Source organism: Zalophus californianus, chromosome 5 (genome assembly GCF_009762305.2).
Source record: "Zalophus californianus isolate mZalCal1 chromosome 5, mZalCal1.pri.v2, whole genome shotgun sequence".
NCBI lineage: Eukaryota > Metazoa > Chordata > Mammalia > Carnivora > Otariidae > Zalophus > Zalophus californianus.
Genome location: NC_045599.1, coordinates 17,394,343 through 17,416,997, shown reverse-complemented (window position 1 = coordinate 17,416,997; position 22,655 = coordinate 17,394,343). Strand labels below are relative to the sequence as shown.

Below are 22,655 nucleotides of genomic sequence, written 5' to 3'. Positions count from 1 at the left end.
ATACCTCATTGCATCTTGTCAAGCCCAAATTTGTCAGGCCAAGCTTGTCATCCATATATGCAAGATTTCCTCCTAACTCAGTACCTTGGCCTCTTGTGTCCACCAGGATATGGAATGGTTCACATCTGATGGCAGTAACACCGCTCGTAACTGTAACATATAGGGCTCCCTCCTACTGCTAAGAACACATTCAACTTCCAAACTAAAATTTGACAGGCCTCTTATGGGCCGTGCCAGCACTTTGAAAATAAAACTCTTGAAGTTTCAACAGAAATATTTTTTTACATGATAGGACGAAACCATCTGGAACTTACTGCTTACATGGACTGAAAGAGCTATATCAACAATAGGGTTGTTATAAACTCAGGCTCCACACTGTCTCCTAAAGGGATTAGACAGGTCTCATAATGTGTTCTAGACAGAAAAAGTGACCCAAACAGGGGCTGAATCCTTAGATGTCATTAGTATTTTCTCATGTCAACGCTGGGATTTGAGAAGACAGAAGGAATTGACTTACTTTATATACTTGTCTGATCCTTTAGTATTTAATGAAAACTAGAATGTTTTATTTCACCCCTATGGGAAAATAGCTAAACTGGGCAGTTTGTTCCTGAAATAAAATATCAGCAATCAAAATAGTCTCAAGGTCTCTTAGAAAGCAGAACATCACAGGCTTATTAGAAAGTAGGTGCCCCAAGCTTCTAGGTGCTGTTAACATTGTTTTATTTCCTTTATACAAAAAGTAGAAATGACAGAAAAAACACTCTTGACAGAAAACAATACCACTGACCTGGTCTCATTTAGGAGCTGAGCCCAAACTGCCCATTTTACCGGGAAAGGAAAGTTCAATCAACATTAGCAAACACTCATGCAACTGATGAAAGACAAGATGGCACCAGTGGCTTTAGGTGGATGTCGTGTGGGTAGGCTGAACCAATCCAATCTTAAAAAACATACATTGGCCCAATCATGCTTTTAAACGTCATCTCTTTAGAAACAAGTTATATATACAAATATCACCCAAAAATGTGTATTATATAGTCTACTACTATAAATTTAAGGCATCCTGATACTGTTCTTCTGCTGGTGAGGCATTGGTTCTCATGATTCTATTTCCACAGTGGATAGTCCAGAAATTTCCAATGGTGTCCAAAGGGCGGCAGTGAAAGATAAGAAAAAAGTGATTTACAAGAAGAGTTCTTTTGACTCTGGCTCAGCATTGTGCTTTATGCTGTAGGATTTCTTCATTTTTCTATTGATGTCATTATGCCTAAGCAGAAGAAAAACCATAAAGGCCAGAATTAGATAAAACTATGGTCAAGTTACAAGACAACAGCACTAAACAGCTCACCAAACATGGAAACTATCCTCATACAAACCACACTGAAGAACACTTCATTCCAGTAGGCAAATTATTTTCTTTTCATATAAACCACTCTTTAAACAATAAAAGCTATAGTCATGTAATAACACACACTTAGTGAACACTTTTTAATCCAGCTCTGGAAGTAATTTCTCAATCATGCTGATTGGAATCCAGGCAAGATTCTAGTCAAGTGAATTTCATCAAATTCAAGTCAAAGTCACATCAAATAAGATAGTAAGTATAGTAATGTTGGTTGAGTGGAAACGAGAGATGTTTATATTTTATTGACATGGATTCACTGGTGACATCTTTAATGTCCAATAAGCTCAAGTCTTAATTGTTCAAAGAAGATGCTCTTTTTGGGTGTGTGTTTACTGTTGGAAGATCATAAGTAGGTAAGTCTAGGGGAAAAAGTAATGCTGTTTGCTGCCCCCAGGATCTGATACCTAGTAAGCCTATGTAAAGAAATACCAGCTTAAGCCTTGGAACAGTTGTGCTGTATAAGTGAATTCCCTCCTGGGTAGATACATTCATTTTCATGAGATATTACTCGCATTCTGGGTACAAAAATCTTCCAGAGGGGAGTCATCTCCTGAAGGTGGGCCAGCCTACATATTAATAAATTCCTTCTTGTTGCTACATCAGACAAAAACAAAGTGTTTCCGGTAATGCTACTTGCTAACATGAGGACATATTTGGATGGAGAGCCTCAAGTGGGATTTTATGGCCTCAAAATCGTGCTTGCTTACAAAGACCATGTAGTCTATTCTTAGTGTTCCAGTAAGTATTTGATCCTCATCACAACCTGAATGTTCTAATTCTTACTTTATTCTTACTTTATTTATGCCTCTAAATAGAACCTTATTAATTTTTTTAAGATTTTAAGTAATCTTTACACCCAACGTGGGGCTTGAGCTTATGACCCCGAGATCAAGAGTTGCAAGCTTTAGCAACTGAGCTAGCCAGGTGCCCCTGAATAGAACCTTAGAGAGTGTCTGTGGGCAAGAAAGGGAAGAAGGGGCAAGAAAAACCTGGTTGGCTAAAAGATGTTCTAGGGACTTTCAATTAAACACGGTGGATTAAATACATACGTTCATCACCCTATTCTTACAAAACAACACTAAAAGGAAAGTAAAGAAATAAAAAAGGCATAAACCTAAATGAATAAGGCAAGTGAGAGGGGATGATAATAGACAAAATACCAACACTATTTCAGAAACAGAAAGGTGGATGGGCATGTGGAGTTGATTTAGCAGAGTTGAAGATGCAGAAATCCAAGCCTATAGGCAGGGAACCCAACAAACTGATTTGTGCTGCAAGATGCAGAAACCAAAAGCATCATGTATTTCTGAAGGTGACAGTGGGTGCTGAGTGGGTGCTGAAAATCGGAAGATTATCTGAAAAATTTTTGGAAGTAGCAATTCATATCCCAGATTACCTCCCTGATCAAATGTAGCTGGGTATATATCTCTTTCCCACTGAAAGAAAACTGGAGGTAACAATTTACAAGGCATGAGCCAGAGAGACTCTGAATTCAGCTGAAGCGGGTGGAAACCAGAAGATTAAATGAAAGTCTCCCTAAGTGAGAAAGTGAGAATATGATTCTCAACCCATCTCCCTTTAGTCTGACTCATGAATGCTTGGCATTCAGGTTATGGGCCCTGGCAGAAGACTGGAGTTTCCTTAACTTGAGAAATGAACTGGCCAAGAGAAAAGACCTACAAATACTGACAGGGACTTCCCCAACAAAGAGCCTTGTCCTCACCAGTTCGGGTGAAGCAACATCTACCAGTCCATAAGCTCACCCATAAAGTCGGAGTTTCCATTCAGCTTTAGTGAATATAAATGAGTTGGAGATCATCAGGTATTTGAGGAAAGTGCTACTATGAAAGACAGGACCAAAATAAACAGAGAAATGGAAGTCAAAGTGAACAGAGATAACATAGGGAGACAATGAGAACTTTGAACATCTTTAACAAGAAAAGAAAAACTGGGAAAATGTCTGTAATTCATAATACAAAGGGTTAGTCTTCCTAATATGTAACATATAAAGAGCTGTTATAAGTCATAAGAAGGTGAGAATCTCAATAAAATGAAGGGTTAAAAATAGGACATTCATACAATGAGATAATACATAGCTGTGTAAAAGAATAAAGAAACTATATACTAATACATAAAGACCTTCATTGTGTTAGGTGAAGAAAAGCAAGAAGCAAAACTGTATCAGACACCACTTTTACTGCAAAAAGGAAGAAAAGAAAAAAATATACATTTGTATTTGTCTGTAAAATTTAAGTAAGTCCTGCATGTATAATGCTACAAAGAGGAAACAGAGAAAACCAACAAAGTACTTCTAGAAATTAACACTATTATAGCAAAAATAAAAAATTAGAAAGGTTGGAAGGTACACGTCAGTTCTTTCCTAAAGGAACTAGAAAAAGCAGAAGTATGGATAAAGATAGAAAAATAGTTAGCAAATCTGAGGATTGATTCAGTGTGTCCAACATTACAATAACATGATTTCCAGAAAGAGTGATCAGAGAAATTGGAATGGAGAAAACTTTCAAAGAAATTGTACAAAAACATTTCCCAGAACTGCAGCACATAGGTTTCCAGATTGAAAAAGCCTGCTGAGCGCCCACATGTCAGGAATGAAAATGGCATCATGACAAAGCATCAGGAAATCAAAATACTGGGGATAAAGAGAAAATCATAATAGCTTCCAAGGGATTTGCAGTTAGAGAGGAATGGAGCTTTGCAACAGACACATTAGAAGCAAGAAGAAAATGAAACAGTGTGTTCAAGATTCTGAGGGAAAATCGTTTCCTAGGTAGAATTCTATACCCAGCCAAACACACCTAATTCAGAATGAGGGCAAAATGAAGATCCTTTCAGACAGACAAGGTCTCAACAAATTTAGCACCCATTCACCTCCTAAAGATGGGAGGATGTGTTTACCAAAACAAGAGCATAAACCCCAAATGGGAAAAGACAGATTCAGGAAATAGGGCTCTACACAGGAGAGAAGCAGAAGCAATTCCCAGAATAATGTATGGGGGAAACACCAGGAAGACAGCTGTATAGCCCTGCCAGATAGCAGCAGTCCAGACTGGGGCAGGAGGAAAGAGGTTGCTCTTTCCTCAGGGATTCCACATTTCCATAGCCCATGAACAAACTCAGAGACACTTGACTTGTCTGAGTGTGCTGAAGGAAGGATTCTGTCTCCTGTGAAGTGTTTAGAAATGAATTGTAAACTGAGAAGCAAAAATTACTTTCTCCCCTCAAAATGTAAAGTTATAATTAGAAAGGAAATGCACGGACCTAATGTGATTAATATTTAGACAGCCATAGTAATAATAAACACCAAATACTAATTTAACCCCAAAGAGAGATACAACTGTATTAATAATGGTGGGAAGAGGAAGCAGGTGTGTGTGTGTGTGTATGTGTGTGTTTGGGGGTAGGGGGCAGTGCTGGGTGCTAAAATAGAGCTAGACAAGTTTGTTTCTTTGTGGAGAATATAGATTTTTGGAATCCTGGCTCCATAATTTATTATTATCATTACTGTACAAACTTGGGCAAGATACATAATCTCTCTTGGCTTCCAATCTGCAAACTCTGATAATAATAGTATTTACCATATTGTGTTACTGTGAAGGTTAAAACAGTTAATATGCAGATGGCATCTAGAATATTCTTTGGTACACTGTTAATGCTTTATAAGTGTTAGCTATCATTTTACCTTTTATAGTGGAAAGCCAATAGGTAACAGAGGGAATATCTAAAGTTGAGTATCTGTATGAGCATGTGATCTGGCAATACAGAATACTAGAGAATACATCTGAAAGAAAGCCAAGTGGTTGATTCAGGGGAGTGGGAATACAGAACAGGGTAGGTTGGGCAGAGGAGAGCCAATTTTTGTTAGGACGCTAGCATTATTGTTATATATACCTATAGCACTTTGACAAAAAAGTAAACAAAAAATCAATAAAAGTTAAAAAGAAGGCTTAGGTTGTAGTTTAAGGATGATATCATCATTTAGACATTAACAGAGTATTTTTGCTTTAATATAAGGGGTGTTGTGGTCAAGAACACTAAAAAGGAACACTTTCTGCAGGACAAAACCCAGCATGATTAGAGCCGAGTGTATATTTGAGGCATTTATTTGAATAATATCAGGATAAGCCTCCCTGAATCCCTCAATTACCTAGTCCTGAATTACCAGTATTCAAAAGAACAAAAGTGTTTGGGTAATTGTGGCATGAATTATTCAGATAATTTGCTGTTCCTTGATTTCATTTTTGGATACAAAATCACATTCTCAGTGACCAAAATTGGGAAGAAGAAAAGGCTTAAATTTAAATAACAGTTTTGCAAGTAATCTAACTTGCTGATTCATCCAGGCAGGGATTCCACATTTCCATAGCCCATCGTGATCAGACAGCAATTTACTTGGAGGATTAGTTTAAAAGGGTCCACGGGCATGCATTACACTTCCACTGATAACCAAAACAGGGAGATTTTGTTACTTTCCTGGTCTCCTTCAGAACTTTACTGAGAGCAAATCTCTAAATCCCATCTACTAAAAAATGGGATTCAGGTTCAAAGAATGAACAACTTGCCCTCTAAGTACCCACACTAAAAACTCACTGTAGGTAGGGAGGCTTGTAATCAAAGGGCCTAGATTTAGATGGAGGACACCGTTGTTTCTTGGGATAACAAGCTCAGTCCTTTTTGTTTCTCCTTTTCCCTCTTCTTTTTCCCTTTCCTCCCTCCACTCTCCCTCTTGCCAAATATTTATGAAGTCTCTAGCATGTGCCAGGCACCAAGCTGGACACTGGGGTACAGATGGGGGGTGTAGGGAGGCTGTCAAGGGTCCCCACTGTCATGAAGCTCCTCTATGTTTCATGGAGTTTACTGTGTTATAACTCTATCCTCTTAATTCTCCCTGGATTCTGATCTCTTTTAGGAAGGCAGCATACCTTGTGCCAGCACAGCAAAATGCCTGGCTTAGAGAGAAAGACGGTGGTGCAGTGAGTGCACTGGCAAACCAGGGATGTGGCATCCAGGAGGGTAATGTATCTGCAAGGTTCTCAGTGTGGGAAGGAAAATCCAAGATGACTGTGGTTGGAGCAGGGATGCTTGGTGAAGGTACTGGAAGTTGTCTGGGTAAAGTCTCTAGCTGGTACTTTTATTTTTACATTTTTTATAATTTTTTTTATTATGTTATGTTAGTCACCATACAGTGCATCATTAGTTTTTGATGCAGCGTTCCATGATTCATTGTTTTCGTATAACACCGTGTTCCATGCAGTACGTGCCCTCTTTAATACCCATCACCAGACTAATCCATCCCCCCCACCTCTAACACCCTCAGTTTGTTTCTCGGAGTCCATAGTCTTTCAGGGTTCATTTCCCCCTCTGATTTCCACCCCCTTCATTTTTCCCTTCCTTCTCCTGATGTCCTCCAAGCTATTCCCTATGTTACACAAAGAAGTGAAACCATATGCTAATTGTCTTTCTCTACTTGACTTATTTCACTTATTTCCCCTTCAGTTCCATCCATGTTGATACGAATGGTGGGTATTCATCCTTTCTGATGGCTGAGTCATATTCCACTGTATATATGGACCACATCTTCTTTATCCATTCGTCTGTTGAAGGGCATCTGGGCTCCTTCCACAGTTGGGCTATTGTGGACATTGCTGCTATGAACATTGGGGTACAGGTGCCCCTTCTTTTCACTACATCGGTGTCTTTGGGGTAAATACCCAGTAGTGCAATTGCTGGGTCATAGGGTAGCTGGTACTTTTAAACCTCAAATCAATGGCTGCTTCTTGGAAACTCTAGTCTTCCTCAGAGCTTATAGACAGGCACTGCTTTTTTAATGTTCAGAGACACCCCCGTGGTGGCAGAGATGGTGCCCATAGGACACTAACAGGGCAGTTTCCCTGGGGGCATTTCACAGTTCAAACCAGGACCTTAGAGGGGAGGGAGGAAAGGAGGGTGGAGGTGGGAAAAGGGAGTAGTCTGTTCTTCAGTTTCGTGATTGCATTTAAGCCAGGATTCACATGCTGAAAGAACGTATTTCTGGAGGGATGGTTTTGGTTTTGAAGGAAGGTCTTCTCTCTGTACCCTCCTACTTCTCATTCATGGCTGTTCCACATGGTCATTTCCTGCCTTCCAAGGGCAGTGCTTGAAGACTGAACATGGGATCTTAGTTGCAATAGCTTTTTCTATGTCTCAACTCCTTATACTTGGAGACTCAACTCTGTTTCATTGTCTTCCTGTGGCAGCATATACTTTCTCTTTTTCCCAGTGGGTGTACGGCATGTATGGAAAGAAACTCCATTTGTGAATCATGCTCTGGTCAACCTTGGGAACTCTGGCTGCTTTTATAAAGAGCTTGCGAAGTTGTGCCGAGACTTTGGGAGGGTCTGGTCATTTTAACTATCCCTCATCACATGAGTATTTCCCTCCACACACAAGATTCTGCTATGCGATAGCCAAGGACAATGCAAAAACCGTGGCCTGAGCAAAGGAGAACCTGCCTTTGGAGAAATGTTCAAGACTGGGGTCTCTTCTCTCCTCTAAGTCATAGGGACAAAAAAGCTCAGTATGAAATATGGGTTTCCCCTCTGAAACTAATATGAATACTAAGGAGGCAGAGGTGAGGGTGGGAGGGACAAGAGTTGTACAGGGAACACAGAACCTGGGGACACACGGAGGAGGAGTGGGGGGGAAGGTGACCAGGGGGGTTCTAGGGGTTTCTGGAGTAGAGGAAGGCACCTCAGGGACCTGGTATCAATTCCTGTTAATGGGCTGGCTCTAGACCCCAGAGCTAGGATATTACAAATGAATATCCACTTCTGATCAGGGCTTAGAAGCCAAAACTGTAGTTTTTGAGTGATAATGCTAATGTCTGTAATCGCTAAATCCCCTTTTTGTATTAGCCCTTGAACCAACTTTTCTGAACTGTTATACTTAAGACTCTGTCTGCCCTCGGGGAGGTCGCTCTAGAACTATGTCCTCAGCATGGATCAATGATCCGTGGTAACATAACAGTGACCAAAAAATTACAGACACATCCCTTCAAGAATTCTTAAAAAGCGTATGGGTTAAAAAATAGATACTTTAAGGTAAAAAATTAAAGACAAGATTAGAATGTGGTTATTTTCTCATATCCAGAGAAATGATGGTGAGGATGCCTTTGTTCAGCAAGACTGGGGCTCCTTTTTGGCACCGACTGGATTTTTCCATCATGAGTCTGGAAGTGCTCATCAGTGGGGCTGAGGATAACACATTGTACTTGGGAGACAGCTTTCTGCCAGGGCCTCACCTCTACTTTTCCAATGGCTTCCATATCTTTGATCATTTTTCTGATTAGCATGATATCCTGACAGTAAGGACATAATGTGTGTGTGCGTGCGTGCGTGCGTGCGTGTGTGTGTGTGTGTGCTGGTGGGGGTGGGCACCCTCAACTCTGACCTCCTACTGGGCCCAGCACATGACTACCACACCTCACATCGTCTCAGGCCAAACGTACGACTCCTGTTGAAGTGGTTAGTGAACATCCTTGACATCTATGCAAAATATCGGATACCAGAGCTCTTGGCCCTGCATGTATCATTTCCTGTGTGGCTAATTCCTTGGCAGTAAAACCCACACTAATGGTGTTTATTACTTAATGTGTTTTGAAGCCGTCTGCTCTGGTGTTGGGGCTAGGATGAGGGTTTCAGGCCGCAGTGGCACTGTGGTCACAGACGGTGTGAGTGGTGGTGGCCAGAGGATGATACCCTCTGCCTCTAGCTAGCTGGACGCAAAGCTCACGTCATGTGTCCCAGGCCTCACTTAGACTTAAACTCTGGGAAATGAATGTCTTATTGGCGTTTTAAGACAAGTAATTGCAAACATTCCTTTGGAGTTGTAATAACTCAAAACCAACTTGTCCTTGATAAGAAAAAGTAAAGATAAATCTGCTTGTTATAAACAAAGTCATCGTGGGCTGTGGAAACACTCTGGGAAAGCTGTCCAGAGTAATGGAGTCCAATCTAATTTTAAAGGGCATTGAAAAGAAATTTAGATTCTTTGCTATCAAGCTGTGACCAATTTAGGAAAATAAATAGCAAACAGAATCCCCACACAGAGGTGATGTTCTTTCAAATGTATTTACTGCCCGTATTTTCCCAGGAAAAATAAACATTTCTTAGGAACTAAAATGGGACTCCAGCATATGTCTGCAACTAGGTTCTGGGGACCCACTCTTTCTCCTAGGGCCATAGCGATAGGGTAATTCGGTGGCATTAATATTTGGAACCAACCTCAACCCAATGACTGCCATTGGATTCCAAAGTTATATAAACCTGGGGAATTGCTGCTACCCGGGAGAAGCCGTTTAGCTTTCAAGCAAATTCTTGGGCCAAGATTTGAAGGCATCACTGAGGGATGAACCCTTGGGTTCCTTTCTATATTGTATCTTTCTGTGGGATGTTCCTTCAATGGGTCCCTGAGGCAAAATGAAGCAAGCACTAGAGTCAATTAGGTGTTTTTCATGCCCACAATCTCATGCTGGTGTTAATTTCTCTGAGGAATCTTCATTTCCACTATAGCCGTCCACCCTTATTTTATCTAAGGAGTGAACTTGGCCACGTTCTCTCTGCCTCTGTGTCATTATGAGTGAATCCGAGAAACCTCCCCTCTCCAGTGTGAGCCAACGAGGGACTTCTCACTTTCTGTGGAACACACGCTAAACGGAAACCATGATAAAGTAGAGGTTAATTTATAAGGTAGGGAGGGGAAGGGTGGCCAAGATGCTTATTTAAATACACTAAGTATTTTTATTTTGGGGTTTCTAGTTTATCGCTGAAATCAAACTCTGTTAATATGTAAACCCAGTGACTCTGAGGTTCAGAACTGAGCCTTCAGAAGGATTGTTCCCTCAACTGAGTAGGAAAGAGTTAACCTAGAGTTGGATAGCTCAGGAGCCCCAAAACCTCATTTGGTGCTCTGACTTTTGTAATTATATTATAGAAAATTGTTCAGCTTTCTTCCTTTGCTTGTAAAAAGACAGGACGAAATATTTCTGGCAGGACAATCCACTGTGATACTAACTGTCTTGTTTCCAGGTACTGTAGGAACCTTCGAGAGATGAGAGGTGTTTCTCCTTCTCCCTCCCAAGAGTTTCTCAAGTCTTTGTGCTGCCTTTCCTGCCTTCTTAAACAGAAGTTGGTGACTTCTGTTTAAGGACAGGAGCAGAATTTTCCAGGTACCAGAAGACACACCCAACCTCACCTGGGACTGAGAAGGGTATGGGGATGGGGAGGTGGGTTGGGAGGAAGAGAGGGGGTCCAGTACCAATGTCTGGGAGGGGAATGCACATTTTATTTTTCCTTCTATTTCCTTCCTACCCCAGGCCTTGGGTTCGAAGAACGGGCTGAGATTCCCTGCCCCAGGGTGGCCGGAAGCAGCCCAGACTCAGGCACCGTGTGAGCCTGACCCAAGTTGAATGCTGGTGACCAGTAAATACCTAAGCTCCAAGGTGCTTCCTTCAATGTACTGAATTAATGAGACCCCTAGGGGCACTCCCTGAAATGCCTGAGATTTACTTCTCCTCTGGGCTGACCAGAGACCTGGAGCAGATTAAATCTGATTTAAAGGGTCAAGAAAAGGACGTTTCTTGCACCTTAGTATTCTGACCTAAAAATTTATACTCACAACACATACACTCTTATTTGGGTGTGTTTATCATTATATAGAAACAGACGCACATTAAAAATTTATACTCACAACATACACTCTTATTTGGGTGTGTTTATCATTATATAGAAACAGACGCACATTCACAAAACAGTGCGGAGGATTTTGGAAGGGTGCTGCAAGGCGTAACATATTTTTCTTTTAATTTAAATAATTATATTAAAGCAAGCAAGTTTAAATGATTTAAAAGTGACAGCCTCCCTTAACATGAATTTGGGGCTTTCTTCTGAAAGAAGCCAGTCACCGGGCACCAAGTGTAGGAAGTCACCCTCCACGGCTCTCCTTTCACTACCCCCCCCCCCCCCCCCCCCCCCCCCCCCCCCCGTTTCCTGCTTCCTCCAGGAGTAGGAGTTATGCACATTCCCCAGGGAGGAAAGAAAGCCCGATGCAGAAGGACTTTGCCCAGAGAGGCGCCTGAGCCACTGGGGACCTTCGAAGACGATCCTTTTCTGGACACAGTCCATGCATTTTGAAGCATAAACCTTTTGTTTGGGAAAGCCCCACGTGTGACTGGTGGGTACACACAGACGGGCTGACCGCTGGGCACTGGGGTTCTGAGCGTTAAGCGAGAGCAATTTCAGAATGGCAGGGCCTTGCTTCTCCCCAGCACAGTGATGAAAGGAGCTTTCAGTGTAGGATAAGCAATGAAATAAAACCTCAGCTCTCCTTCACAGCTCTGATTCTGATCAGAGATCGACTCCGTCCACCCGTGACAGGAAATTTAATTTCTATACTTACTTGGTACTTGACTCCATTAAAACAAAGACTGAAAGCCAAAGTCAACCGGGAGACTCAGCATGTTTGTAAGGTGAGTAGATTCCTCTGCCCTCTGCGGCTGGAATAAAGCCCCGCCAATCAGGCACTTGATCCCTTTCTAAAGCCCCGTTATAAGCTTGGCTGCTTCTGTTGGTGTGTGTGTGTGTGTGTGTGTGTGTGTGTGTGTGTGTGTGTGTGTGTGTGTGTGTGTGTGTGGAAGGTGTCATTTTCTTCTTTCTTGGTATCAGCTCCTGCTAAGGGTGCTCTGGGACTGTGGCTTAAAAGGTCATGTTACTGGAAGCAAAGGCATGGCCTCACTGCGCGAGGGACCCGCTAGCTAGCACCACGTACCGTGCATGGTTACGCAGAGGCTCTTCGGTCAGCAAGTTAGAAGAAAGGGTGATGCAGCTGCCGTACATCTCCTAGAGAGGTGCAATTAAACATCATCTGAAAACATGCAACAAAGCTCGGCACATGCACATGTCTCAATCAACAGGAGGCATGCAGGAGGCAGTTTAGTTGGACAGAAGCTTCATACCTACTTTAAGGAGCATGGGGAGCTGCAGAGATCATTCTTTCACTCCTGAGTGACAGAACCCAGTAAGTGACTTGGGAAAGTCTTATTTGAGCAAGGTAAGGCTGGCCATGTGAAACCCAAAGGGGCCGGGGTTTGGGGCACGGGGCTGACTTTTCTAGCTGAAATACATACAACACGGAAGTCCTTTAAGACAAAGACAATTCACGTTGGAAATCAATGTATAGTTAAAACTGGCGTTCAATTAATTAGAGAGATATTAATGGAAACTCGATTTCGGTATTGCAAAAGGAATCTGGACAGGTCTTAAACCTCACCGTAATGGAATTTCACCTTATGGCCAATAATCAATTACGCAGGTTGGGACTCTCTAGATTGCAGGATGGATATTCTGCATCCTTTCATTCCTTAGAGTTTCACATTTTGGATGCTATACCATTTTTTGGGGATGGCACGGCATGCACAGAGCACACGGCAAACATCGCCTAAAAAGATGTTCCTATCTCTTAGTCACTGGTTTTAAACCACAGATTACAGTGCATGGTTTTCCAGGAAATGCAATTATAAAATGTAGTTCATGGCACACTCCGCCATCCCTCATGTACCGAGCACTCCAGACTGCCCCAGCATTATCCTGATTAACACTTACTGGTTTGTGTCGTAAAATGCCAATGTGGAGGTCCCTGTGGGTGTATTCATTTTAAAGGTCACTCCAAAGTTGAGTGGTTAAGTCTTTAAAAATAGAGTATTTATGTGCTCTTTCACTGGGCTTGAGAATAAACTAGCCAGTCATCTAAGGAGAACAAATTCTTCCTGAGGAAGAGTCAGTGCCAAGGAAGGGCCTGATTTCACATCAGCTGGTGGTCTGATCTTGTAGAAATGCCTCCCGGTTCAGGACTCCTAACACTCAGGGAGCCAACTATTTAGGGCACCTGGGGGACTGGCGTATAATACCCTGTGATGTATTTAATCTTTCTCTCTTATTTTCCAAAGGAAGAGCAAAGTGTCTATACTCCAATGTGAAATATCTCATTAGAAAACACATGGATTGGGCTTCCCGTGTATCCCTTTGGACTTTTTCCGGGGATTCCCTCGTGGTGGCAAAGGTCACCAATCTGTAGTGTGAGGAACAGCACAGTGAATTCAAAGGCAAAAAAGGGATAGTCTCCAAATAGCACTCACCGCCTTATTCTTTCCTTTGCTAGCAGAGCTCATGGGATTTCCCTTGGCGTCTGTTGTCTTCCTTCCAAGTGAGGCTAAGGGCAGTGTGGACGTCTTCAGCTGGTTGGCTGCCTGGTAGTTATTATTATTGTTCTGGTTGCCGCTGAGTGTCTCCATGATAGACCGGAAGGTTCCAAAAGGCCTTTTCAGTTGGTCCCCTGATTCACTACTCATGGAGGCCCTCTGGAGGGGCCTGCCTTTATCTCTGTCCTTCTCCCCATTTAGCTCCGGGCTAGTTTGCTCCATCTGTACCACAGGCTCCTCAAAGGTAACTCTGAGTTTCAAGTTCTGGGAGGTCCGGCGCTTGGAAGATGGAGACTTGAGGGCACTCTTGGGGCTCATGGCCACTTTCTGGGCGGCGGTGCTGTCGGGGCTGGGCTGAGCGGGGTCTCCAGAGGGCTGGCTTGGGGGATTGGTCCCTGAGCCAGGACACTGGGATTCCAAGTCAGGTTCGCTGCTCTCTGAGGTGGGGGATGGGCTATGGCCATCCAGAGATTTGGAGGCCTTGATGCCAAAAGGAAACCTACGTCCCGATGCCAAGGGGTGTTTCTTTATCATCAGGTGGAAGCTGTCTGCACTGTCCACACTCTCCACACTTCCCACGATGGGCGGTGGCCGGGGCCTGTCAGGCCTCCTCACGGGTGTGCTCTTGGGGTCCTCAGAGGTGTTGGAATCCGTGTCGGACTCACTCAGGGACCGCTGCATCAGCTGCCTCAGCCGAGCTAACTTGAGTTCCCTCTTCTCCGCAGGGATCTTCTTGGAGTTTCTAGAGGAAGCCTGAGCATCCTGGAATTCCAAGGACAACTTTTCCTGGGTGCAGACGCTCTCTGAGATATCTTTTCCCAGTAACTGGCGTAGGATTTTGTCAGAATCTTCGTCTTTTCCTTTGGCCCTGGCCCGGCTGGATGCCGACAGGCTTCCGAGAACCTGAAGCCCCTCTTGGACTCCAGGTTTGCTTTTGGCTACAGACTCATCGTCCACATCTGGAGATTTCCACTGGGACCTTCTGGAAGCTGGGGAGGATGGTGAACTGAAAGATGACGGAGAACATATGAGGGGATTTTCTATCACTGATTTCCTTCACTGCCACGAACAACTTACAACAAATCGACAGGACTGGAATAAGAATAATCCCTTAATGTCTGTGCAAATCAATCTGCATAGTGGCAACTATGACCAAAGTATAGTGCCTCATACCTAATGCCATGACAATATAAATGTGTCTACTGTTTTACTGTTTACACATCAATTTTGCTCTAATTCTATTATTCTCATCTTCTACAACCTTACAAGTCTACATATCCTTATTTCCATTTCACAGATGAAGAAATGAAGGAGTCCGAAAGAGTACGTGACTTGCTTACAAGCGGGGAAAGAAGAAATGACAGAGCCAGAGATGAACCCAGGTGTTCTGACTTTAGCCCCAAGGCCTTTTTCCCCTGAAATGTCTCAATTTTATTCCTCTTTACAAAAATAAAATATTGTGGTCTCCTTAAAGATATTTTTCCTAGAGGTCCAAAAGAAGGCTCAGAGACTAAAAATAACTAAGAACTCTAAGAACCCATGTTGTTGGTATTACCTGGGTGAAGAAAGGAGTGACTCTGATTTCTGAGCTTCCAGAAGTTGCTGGAGCTGGTTCTGCAATGTGACGCGTTCCATTGTCTGTCTAGAAAAAACAAATGGAGACACATGAGCTCTCTGATACATGGCCACTACTACAAATGAGCAGCTATAAACTTTTTCGTGATTATTTCAATAAATTGCAACAAATCCCAAAGCCTTACAAATGTGCATATTCTTCATTTTGCAATGCAGAAATTTTCCTAAGGACACAATCAAGTACCCAAAAGGATGCTTATTATTCACGCTAGCAAAAAACTGTAAATAACCTAAATGCTCATCAGTAAGACTAAGTGAATAATTTAGTTATTTCCATAAAGGCAGCTATTAAAAATGAGAATATATTTCAGTATCCATGACATAGGAAAGGTTTCCCTAATATATGTGCATATATAAAGTACACTTTATGTATATATATATGTATAGTAAGTAAAAAAGGAAATTGCAAAATACTGTGTGTAGTATAATATCATTTTTAAGAAAGCTCCATAACGTGTATACTTATATAATTTACTCTTTCCAAATTGTTTAAATCTTTAAAGTAATTGAATTAATTTAGTGATCAGAAAAGAGCAAAATAGAGCAACACAACTATTTCCGTATTGGGTAAAAACCATTAAATAGCTTGGTATTTTCTTACATGAAGGGAAACACAGTATGTCAACACTCATTTTCTTCTGGAGATAAGAGCATGTGAATGAGAATGTGCTTCAAATTTAAGAAAATCAGTTAAAAGCCACAGGTTACAGAAATTGAAATCAGTTTAGAAAGCCTATTACAGAACCTGAGGAAAGTAAAGCCAACTGATTCTGACTTTCAGAGAATAGCAGTATTTACCGAACTCTAGTATTAGCATGCTGACGCTCCCACCTCAAGACGTCTATCACATTCTAATCCCTGGAAGGTGGGACTATGTTACCTTTGGTGGCAAAAGGGAATCAGTGTTGCAGACAGAATCAAGACTATTTATCAGCTGAGAGGAAAACAGGGAGATTATCCTGGATTATTATTATTATCATTATGGTTTATCCAATCGAATCACAAATCTTTAACAGTGAGGAGGAGATAGAAGATGAGGTCAGAGCCACTCAAAGTGTGAAGATTTCATCTGTGGTTACTGGCTCTGAAGACGAAGGGAGGGGCCATGAGCCAAAGAATGCAGTGGCCTCTAAGGACTGGCAACGACCCTTTGCTGACAGCCAGCAAAAGAAGGGGACCTCGGTCTTCTGACCACAAGGAACCGATCCTGCAACCAGACCCATCCTCGAGCCTCCAGAAACGAATGTGGCCTGTGGACATTTCGATTTTAATCTGGAGACCCATTCCAGTCTTTGGACCTATAGAGCTATAAGATGAATTTGTGTTGTTTTAAGCCACTAGGTGTGTGGTAATTTGTTATAGGAATAGAGAACTAATACAATTAGCATAAAAAATGGTAGGCCCTCTCACGAGCCAGGACATGGAACTAAATGAATGAGCATTTTGTTGTTGTTGTTGTTGTTTTTAGAGAGAGAGAAAGTGTGCACGCATGTGCGCACTCGCACAGACACACACACACACACACACACACACAAAGTGCGTGAGCAGGGGTAGGGCCAGAGGAAGAGAGAGAATCTTAAGCGGGTTCCATGCCCAGCACAAGCCCAACAAAGGGCTTGATCTCACAACCCTGAGATCATGACCTGAGCTGAAATCAAGAGTTAGACACTTAACTGACTGAGCCACCCAGGTGCCCTGAGTTGCCGGTGTTCTTAAAATGACTGCGGTACCTTAGATCTGGGCTTGAGGAAGCCCACTGTTCTCCTTGCCAAGTGTCACTGTACATACTCAACAACCACTGGCCACCTAACTCTAATTCTGTGAGATCAGACTGGGATGACACCCTTCCAACTCCCCAAGTACTCTGTTTTTCAGACATAGTCAGTCTTAGTCCTAACATTTTATCCCTAAGACAAGAAATGTCTATGATTTCAATTTGTCTCACTCATTCTGTGACTCACCTACTGAAAACTAATTGTCTAAAGAAGGAGCCAGCAAACTTTTCCCTAGAGGTCAGATAGTAAATATTTTAGGCTTGTGAGTCACACGGTCTGTGTCATAACTACCCAACTCTGCTTTTGTAGCATGAAATCAACCCTACACGATAGGTAAATGATTGTGTGTGTGGCTGGGTTCCAATAAAACTTTATTTACAAAAACAGACAGTAGGCTGGATTTGGCCCATAGTCTATAGTTGGCTAACCCTTATTCTAAAGAAAGAATAAAAAACAAAAGTACATTCTACCTTTCCCACTTTGCAAGCTGGTATTGCCAGTCAAATTTTTAAAGAACAATAGTGAGGGGCTAAAGTAGATGAAGCAAGATTACAGTCTACTTTTAAAGGGTTTGTTAAGTGTCACAGTGAATTATGGTACAGTTAAGAAAACTATTTGGGGGCAATCGGGTTGACTGATGATTGGAATTCCATGTATGAATGGGAAAAAAAAGGGACTCTACTGTCTAGAGTCTAAAGAAGCCCCTCAGCAAGGACTGCTCAATTTTAAGCACATGATCATGTGAAATATGATTATGTAAAAGTATATGAAACATGAGAACATAGATGGGTATATGCCATGCTGGGGCTGTTGTTAACCCAGTACCATCAGTTGGGTGGCTAAAAAACAGAAGTTTATTTTCTCACAGTTCTGGAGGCTGGAAGTCTGAGACCGAGGGGTTGGCAGTATCGGTTTCCTCTGAGGGCTGAGAGGGAGGCTGTTCCCTGCTTCTCTCCTTGTTTCTGGTGGTTTGATGGTGCTCTTGGCTTGTGGATGCACCACTCTGATCCCTGACTTCATGTTCACCCATGTGTTCTCCCTGTGTGTGTCTGCCTCCATAGCGAAATCCCCCCTCCCTTTTTAAAGATTTATTTATCTGAGAGAGAGAGCGAGAGAGATCACAGAGGGAGAGTGAGAGGGAAAAGCAGACTCCCTGCTGAGCAGAGAGCCCGACACGGGGCTCAATCCCAGGACCCCGAGATCATGACCTGAGTCGAAGGCAGATGCTTAACTGACTGAGTTTCCCAGACGCCCCTAGATTTCCCCCTTTGATGACAACGCCAATGATACTGGATTTGGACACACCCTCATGACCTCATTTTAACTTGACTCCTTCTGTAAAGACCCTATCTCCAAAGTGGATATTCTGAGGTACGAGGGGTTAAAACTCTACCCTATTTTTTTGGGGGGGGGATGGCATAATTCAACCCGTAATATCTAGGCTTGTACATCAGGACCTCTAACAGAGCTGAAGGTCGCCACTTTTTAAACAGTAGTTATGTTTATTAACTCTAAAGAGTTAGTAGAAAGGCTTTCTGGCAGGAAAAGGCACTCTGGAGTGTCTCTCACTCAGAACTTTGGACTGGAAAAACTCGTGGTTCTCATCGCTCCTCCTGTACCTTTCTGTGCTAGGGGGTGCCCTGGAGCCTGAAGGGCACAGGCTACAGTGGCCAAACCCAGTGGATTTCCCGGTTCACTTCTAGTCCTGCCAATCTCACTGAGGCACACAGTAAGTAAAAGACCGGGGTCTCCAGCCTAACCTCTCATATTTTATCTTGCCACTGGCCTCACCATAATTGTCTAAAGCATTCAGCTTCGGAGACAATGGAAGAACTGTTATCTATTAGCGTACATGTGTATTTTATTCTGGGCCCATCAACCGAGAGGGCAGCCAAGACCCTGACCTTGAAGAGTTCACCAATAAAACAGCTATTATAGCTCATGAACAGCTCACAGACTCCACGGTACAGGACTGAGGACAGTGTTTTGCGATCTTTCCTCTGAGTATGAATCTTAAGGAAAAAAAACAACAACATTCTATTGGACCATTTTAAAGCTCCTCTGAATGGGTATGTCCATACACTACCCACGGGGGAAAGGATATTGCCACAACATTACCTGGAAGGATATTAGGCAACATCTATCCACATTTTAAATGTGTATGCCCTGTGTTTTAGCAATTCCCTTTCTAGGAACTTAACTTTAGAAATACTTACACATACACATAAAAACATATGTACAAGTGTGTTCACTGTGGAAAAGCAACTTATTGAGTTGTGAGTTTGTGTGTATTTTCCCTTCAATTGCATTAAGTCCTTGAAGCTCATTTAACTCACCCGCCCCAGGGGAGTTTTGTGTAACTGGGCAGAGGACGCTTGGAGTGTCACTGCACATACTCAACAACCTTTGGAGGGAACCCCTTTAATATTTAATTTTTAAACCTTATTTGTGTCTAGTAAAATCCTAATCAACTCATTGAAGTGCGTACTCTAGTAGGGGGAGGGCGGGAGGGGACAGAGACTTGGTCTCTGGGGCGAGAGGGTGGAAGTGGACAGATGAAGGTTTCTCCCAGCTTAGAGAAGAGCCCGAGGGTCTAAGGGCTTGTCATAGTGTCGCATGATCGGCGAAGGCCTCCCAGCCATCGCAGGTCTCTTTTCAAAAGGAAAAAAAGTATTTTTTTATTTTTTAAGATTTTATTTATTTATTTGAGAGAGAAAGAGCATGAGAGAGATCATGAGCAGGGGGGAGAGGTAGAGGGAGAAACAGACTCCCCACTGAGCAGGGAGCCCAACCCGGGGCTCCATCCCAGAACCCTGGGATCATGACCTGAGCTGAAGGCAGATGCTTAACCGACTGAGCCACCCAGGTGCCCCAAAAAGAGTATTTTTTTAAAAGATTTTATTTATTTATTTGACAGAGAGAGACACAGTGAGAGAGAGAAGACAGCAGGGGAAGTAGGAGAGGGAGAAGCAGGCTTCCCGCAAAGCAGGGAGTTCAAAGTGGGGCCCAATCCCAGGACCCTGTGACCATAACCTGAGCCAAAGGCAGATGCTTAACGACTGAGCCACCCAGGCGCCCCCAAACAGAGTATTTTTAAAAATAATTTAAGACACCCCCTATTTTGCTTCTAAAATTTAATTTTTTGGGGTTTATCCTCTTAATCGGTCAACATGATTTTGAATACCAATTGGGATTTTCAGTGAATCCCTCTCCAATATGCAACTGTACTTTGACTGGTGTGTTTGCCAAGGGCTGACCTTAGTCCTCTCAGGTGGTGTCGGCTCGATTCTTTGGACTGCTAGAGACCTACCTGATGACTTCTCCTCTGTCCCCCCTGTCGTCAGGCATATCATGACAACCTCCCAGAAATGCTCCCTGACAGCTCCTGATAGGCAATGGCTACCAGTTTGATAATCTCATCAAGAACAGAACTGACTCCATCTAGACCAAGAGGGTTTTAAGTAACATCACGCTGTCTGAATGCTATTTTCCATTCCGAGGACTCATGAATTGTCGGCTTCGTTTCTGTAAATCTTAACATTGGTGACTGTTGTCAGACGGCCTGTCTGTAATACACATTTTTTGTTTGAAAACCTGAGAAACTGGCCCATGTCTAGTTTTTTGTTTTTTCTTCTTCTCTCTCAGGCTTTTTTATGATTTCCTAGAATGTAAAGGACAGAAATTTGGGGATGATGCGTGTGTGTACCTAAGTCATCGGGCCGTGAGCCGCACACACAGAGAGAGGCTGTCTCTCATCCGATGTGCCTCACATTCTCTGCTCACGGAGTTTGCTCTGCACTGTCTGCTTGTGGAAGCATCCTCCTTCCTCTGCGCAGATGGCACCCATTGCGTGGATGCCGGCTGGCAGGACTCGGGGTGGAAGAGGAAAAGGAGATGGGCAGAAGGCTGGGAATTCTCCAGACAACCGGCACCGGGCTCGAACCTGAGCCAAGTGAGGACCAGACCGACTTGGTTCGCAGGGACTTCCACTTACTCCTTCAGCTGCTTGGTTAGCTTCACCACCTGGGAGGCCAGCGACATGCAGGTCTCCACCACCACCAGGTACCGGGAGCAGAGCGTGTGCCCGTGGCGCTCGGCGCTCTGGGATGGCTTTTCCCCCGCATGGTTCTGCATGGTAACGTTTGCTCCGTACTCCACCAATGTCTGTGGGAACGTGCAGAGGCATGGGATCGTTACAAGACCTCCCTGGCGACATTTTGGAATGACGGGAAGAGAAAGGTGAATGGAACTTTTCCTGCTAGTCCAATACCAGTTACCAGAGCCCATGGCAGGGTGGGGAGGGGGGCGGAGGGTATCATCACATACAAAAGAGAGCCTCTGGTGGCTTTGTAGGGGTTGGTATCAGATACTTCCCTCGGAGCCTTCACACATGCAACAGATCCCGTCCCAAGGCTACCATCCCACCCAGCCTTGGAGGAGCCGGCTGTGAGGGGCAGACCCTGCTGCTGTCCTGAGGGGGCTGTCTCCTGGGTTGAGCTGCTTTGTTCCTTTCAGTGGGTGGGCCCAGAAAGTTGGGGACGCCTGCAAGGAGAGAGTGGGGTTTTGTTTACCTGTTCCTATTTGCTTGGGAAGCATATGTGGTCTATTGCTGAGCCTACCCCATCAGAAATAAAAAGCACTGGAGAGAAATGACCTGCAGGGGCTGTGTGTGGGGCAGCCCACACTCCCACCATGTGTCTGGCAAGGCTATGACCCATGGGTTGAGGAGACGTCGTAGAAGGGGGCTTGGGGTGAGCTTGCTATCACCCCACTACGGAAGGAGAGGGTTCCCGGCAGAAAGAGCAGTGGGTGTGACACAGGCGGAGGGACTGTATGGAGGAGGGCGTGAAGTGGGGGCCAGATCTCCCAGGTCAGGTGTCAGTGGGGAGGCTCCAGAGAGCCCCGTGAAGACCTCACCCATCAGGCCCAACAGAGGGTCAGCACCTGAAGGCTGCCACAGAGGACACTGGTGGCCCACCACAGTGAGCCAGAGAAGGAATGACAGCTTTCAGGGAGAGTGCCATGACCTCTGCCAGTTAAGCAAAGAGACGGGTAACTTTTCTCTCCTCCCTCCTCCTTGTCTCCAACACTGAGCCCAGCAGAGCGAGGGGAACAGGAGTCAAGGTGAGGTGTACAAAGCCAATTATGGCTCGGTCCCTTGAACCCCGAGTCTCATCTGGGCTGGAGAGGAGAACACTTTGATTCAGAAGTAACACCAAGATTTTAAACTGGTTTGGAGTCAATGTTAAGGCACAAGCAAGCACAAAGTTACGGAATCTGACCAAGGCATCGTTAGTAAGGAAGAGAGACTTGATGGACCATGGTTGACATCGCTAATTAAAAAAAAAAAAAAAAAAAAAAATCAAAATTCTTTTCTATCTATACTGTGGTGACATGAGATGCCACAGAAAGCTGTTACATCAATATTAATCAGCTGCCACAATCTGACACATCCGTTGACACTATCAAGATGAGACTGGACCTCTGGGTTTATATGAGTAAAAGGTACTATTGTTCCCAAAAGTAACACTTAGGATTTTTAAGTTCCTAGATCGCTTAAACTCAGAGGTCACAACAGCCTGCCCAG

At 43.6% G+C, this 22,655-nt stretch overlaps 1 protein-coding gene across 8 annotated transcripts in view; it reads right to left on the bottom strand.

Annotated features, from left to right (window-relative positions):
- Positions 1 to 705: 705 nt before the first annotated feature.
- LOC113929810 (synuclein alpha interacting protein) overlaps positions 706 to 22,655 on the bottom strand; it is a 155,260-nt gene continuing 133,310 nt past the window's right edge. For 7 of the 8 annotated variants that reach the window (XM_027606979.2, XM_027606980.2, XM_027606981.2 and 4 more), the window contains 5 exons: positions 21,063 to 21,232; positions 15,214 to 15,300; positions 13,596 to 14,664; positions 12,230 to 12,300; positions 706 to 1,270 (listed from right to left, as the gene is read on the bottom strand). In XM_027606979.2, the coding sequence (XP_027462780.1) occupies positions 1,186 to 1,270; positions 12,230 to 12,300; positions 13,596 to 14,664; positions 15,214 to 15,300; positions 21,063 to 21,232 (1,482 nt within the window). In that variant the 3' untranslated portion in view covers positions 706 to 1,185. The remainder of the gene's footprint in view (positions 1,271 to 12,229; positions 12,301 to 13,595; positions 14,665 to 15,213; positions 15,301 to 21,062; positions 21,233 to 22,655) is intronic. The other variant, XM_027606984.2, reaches the window with a different exon arrangement.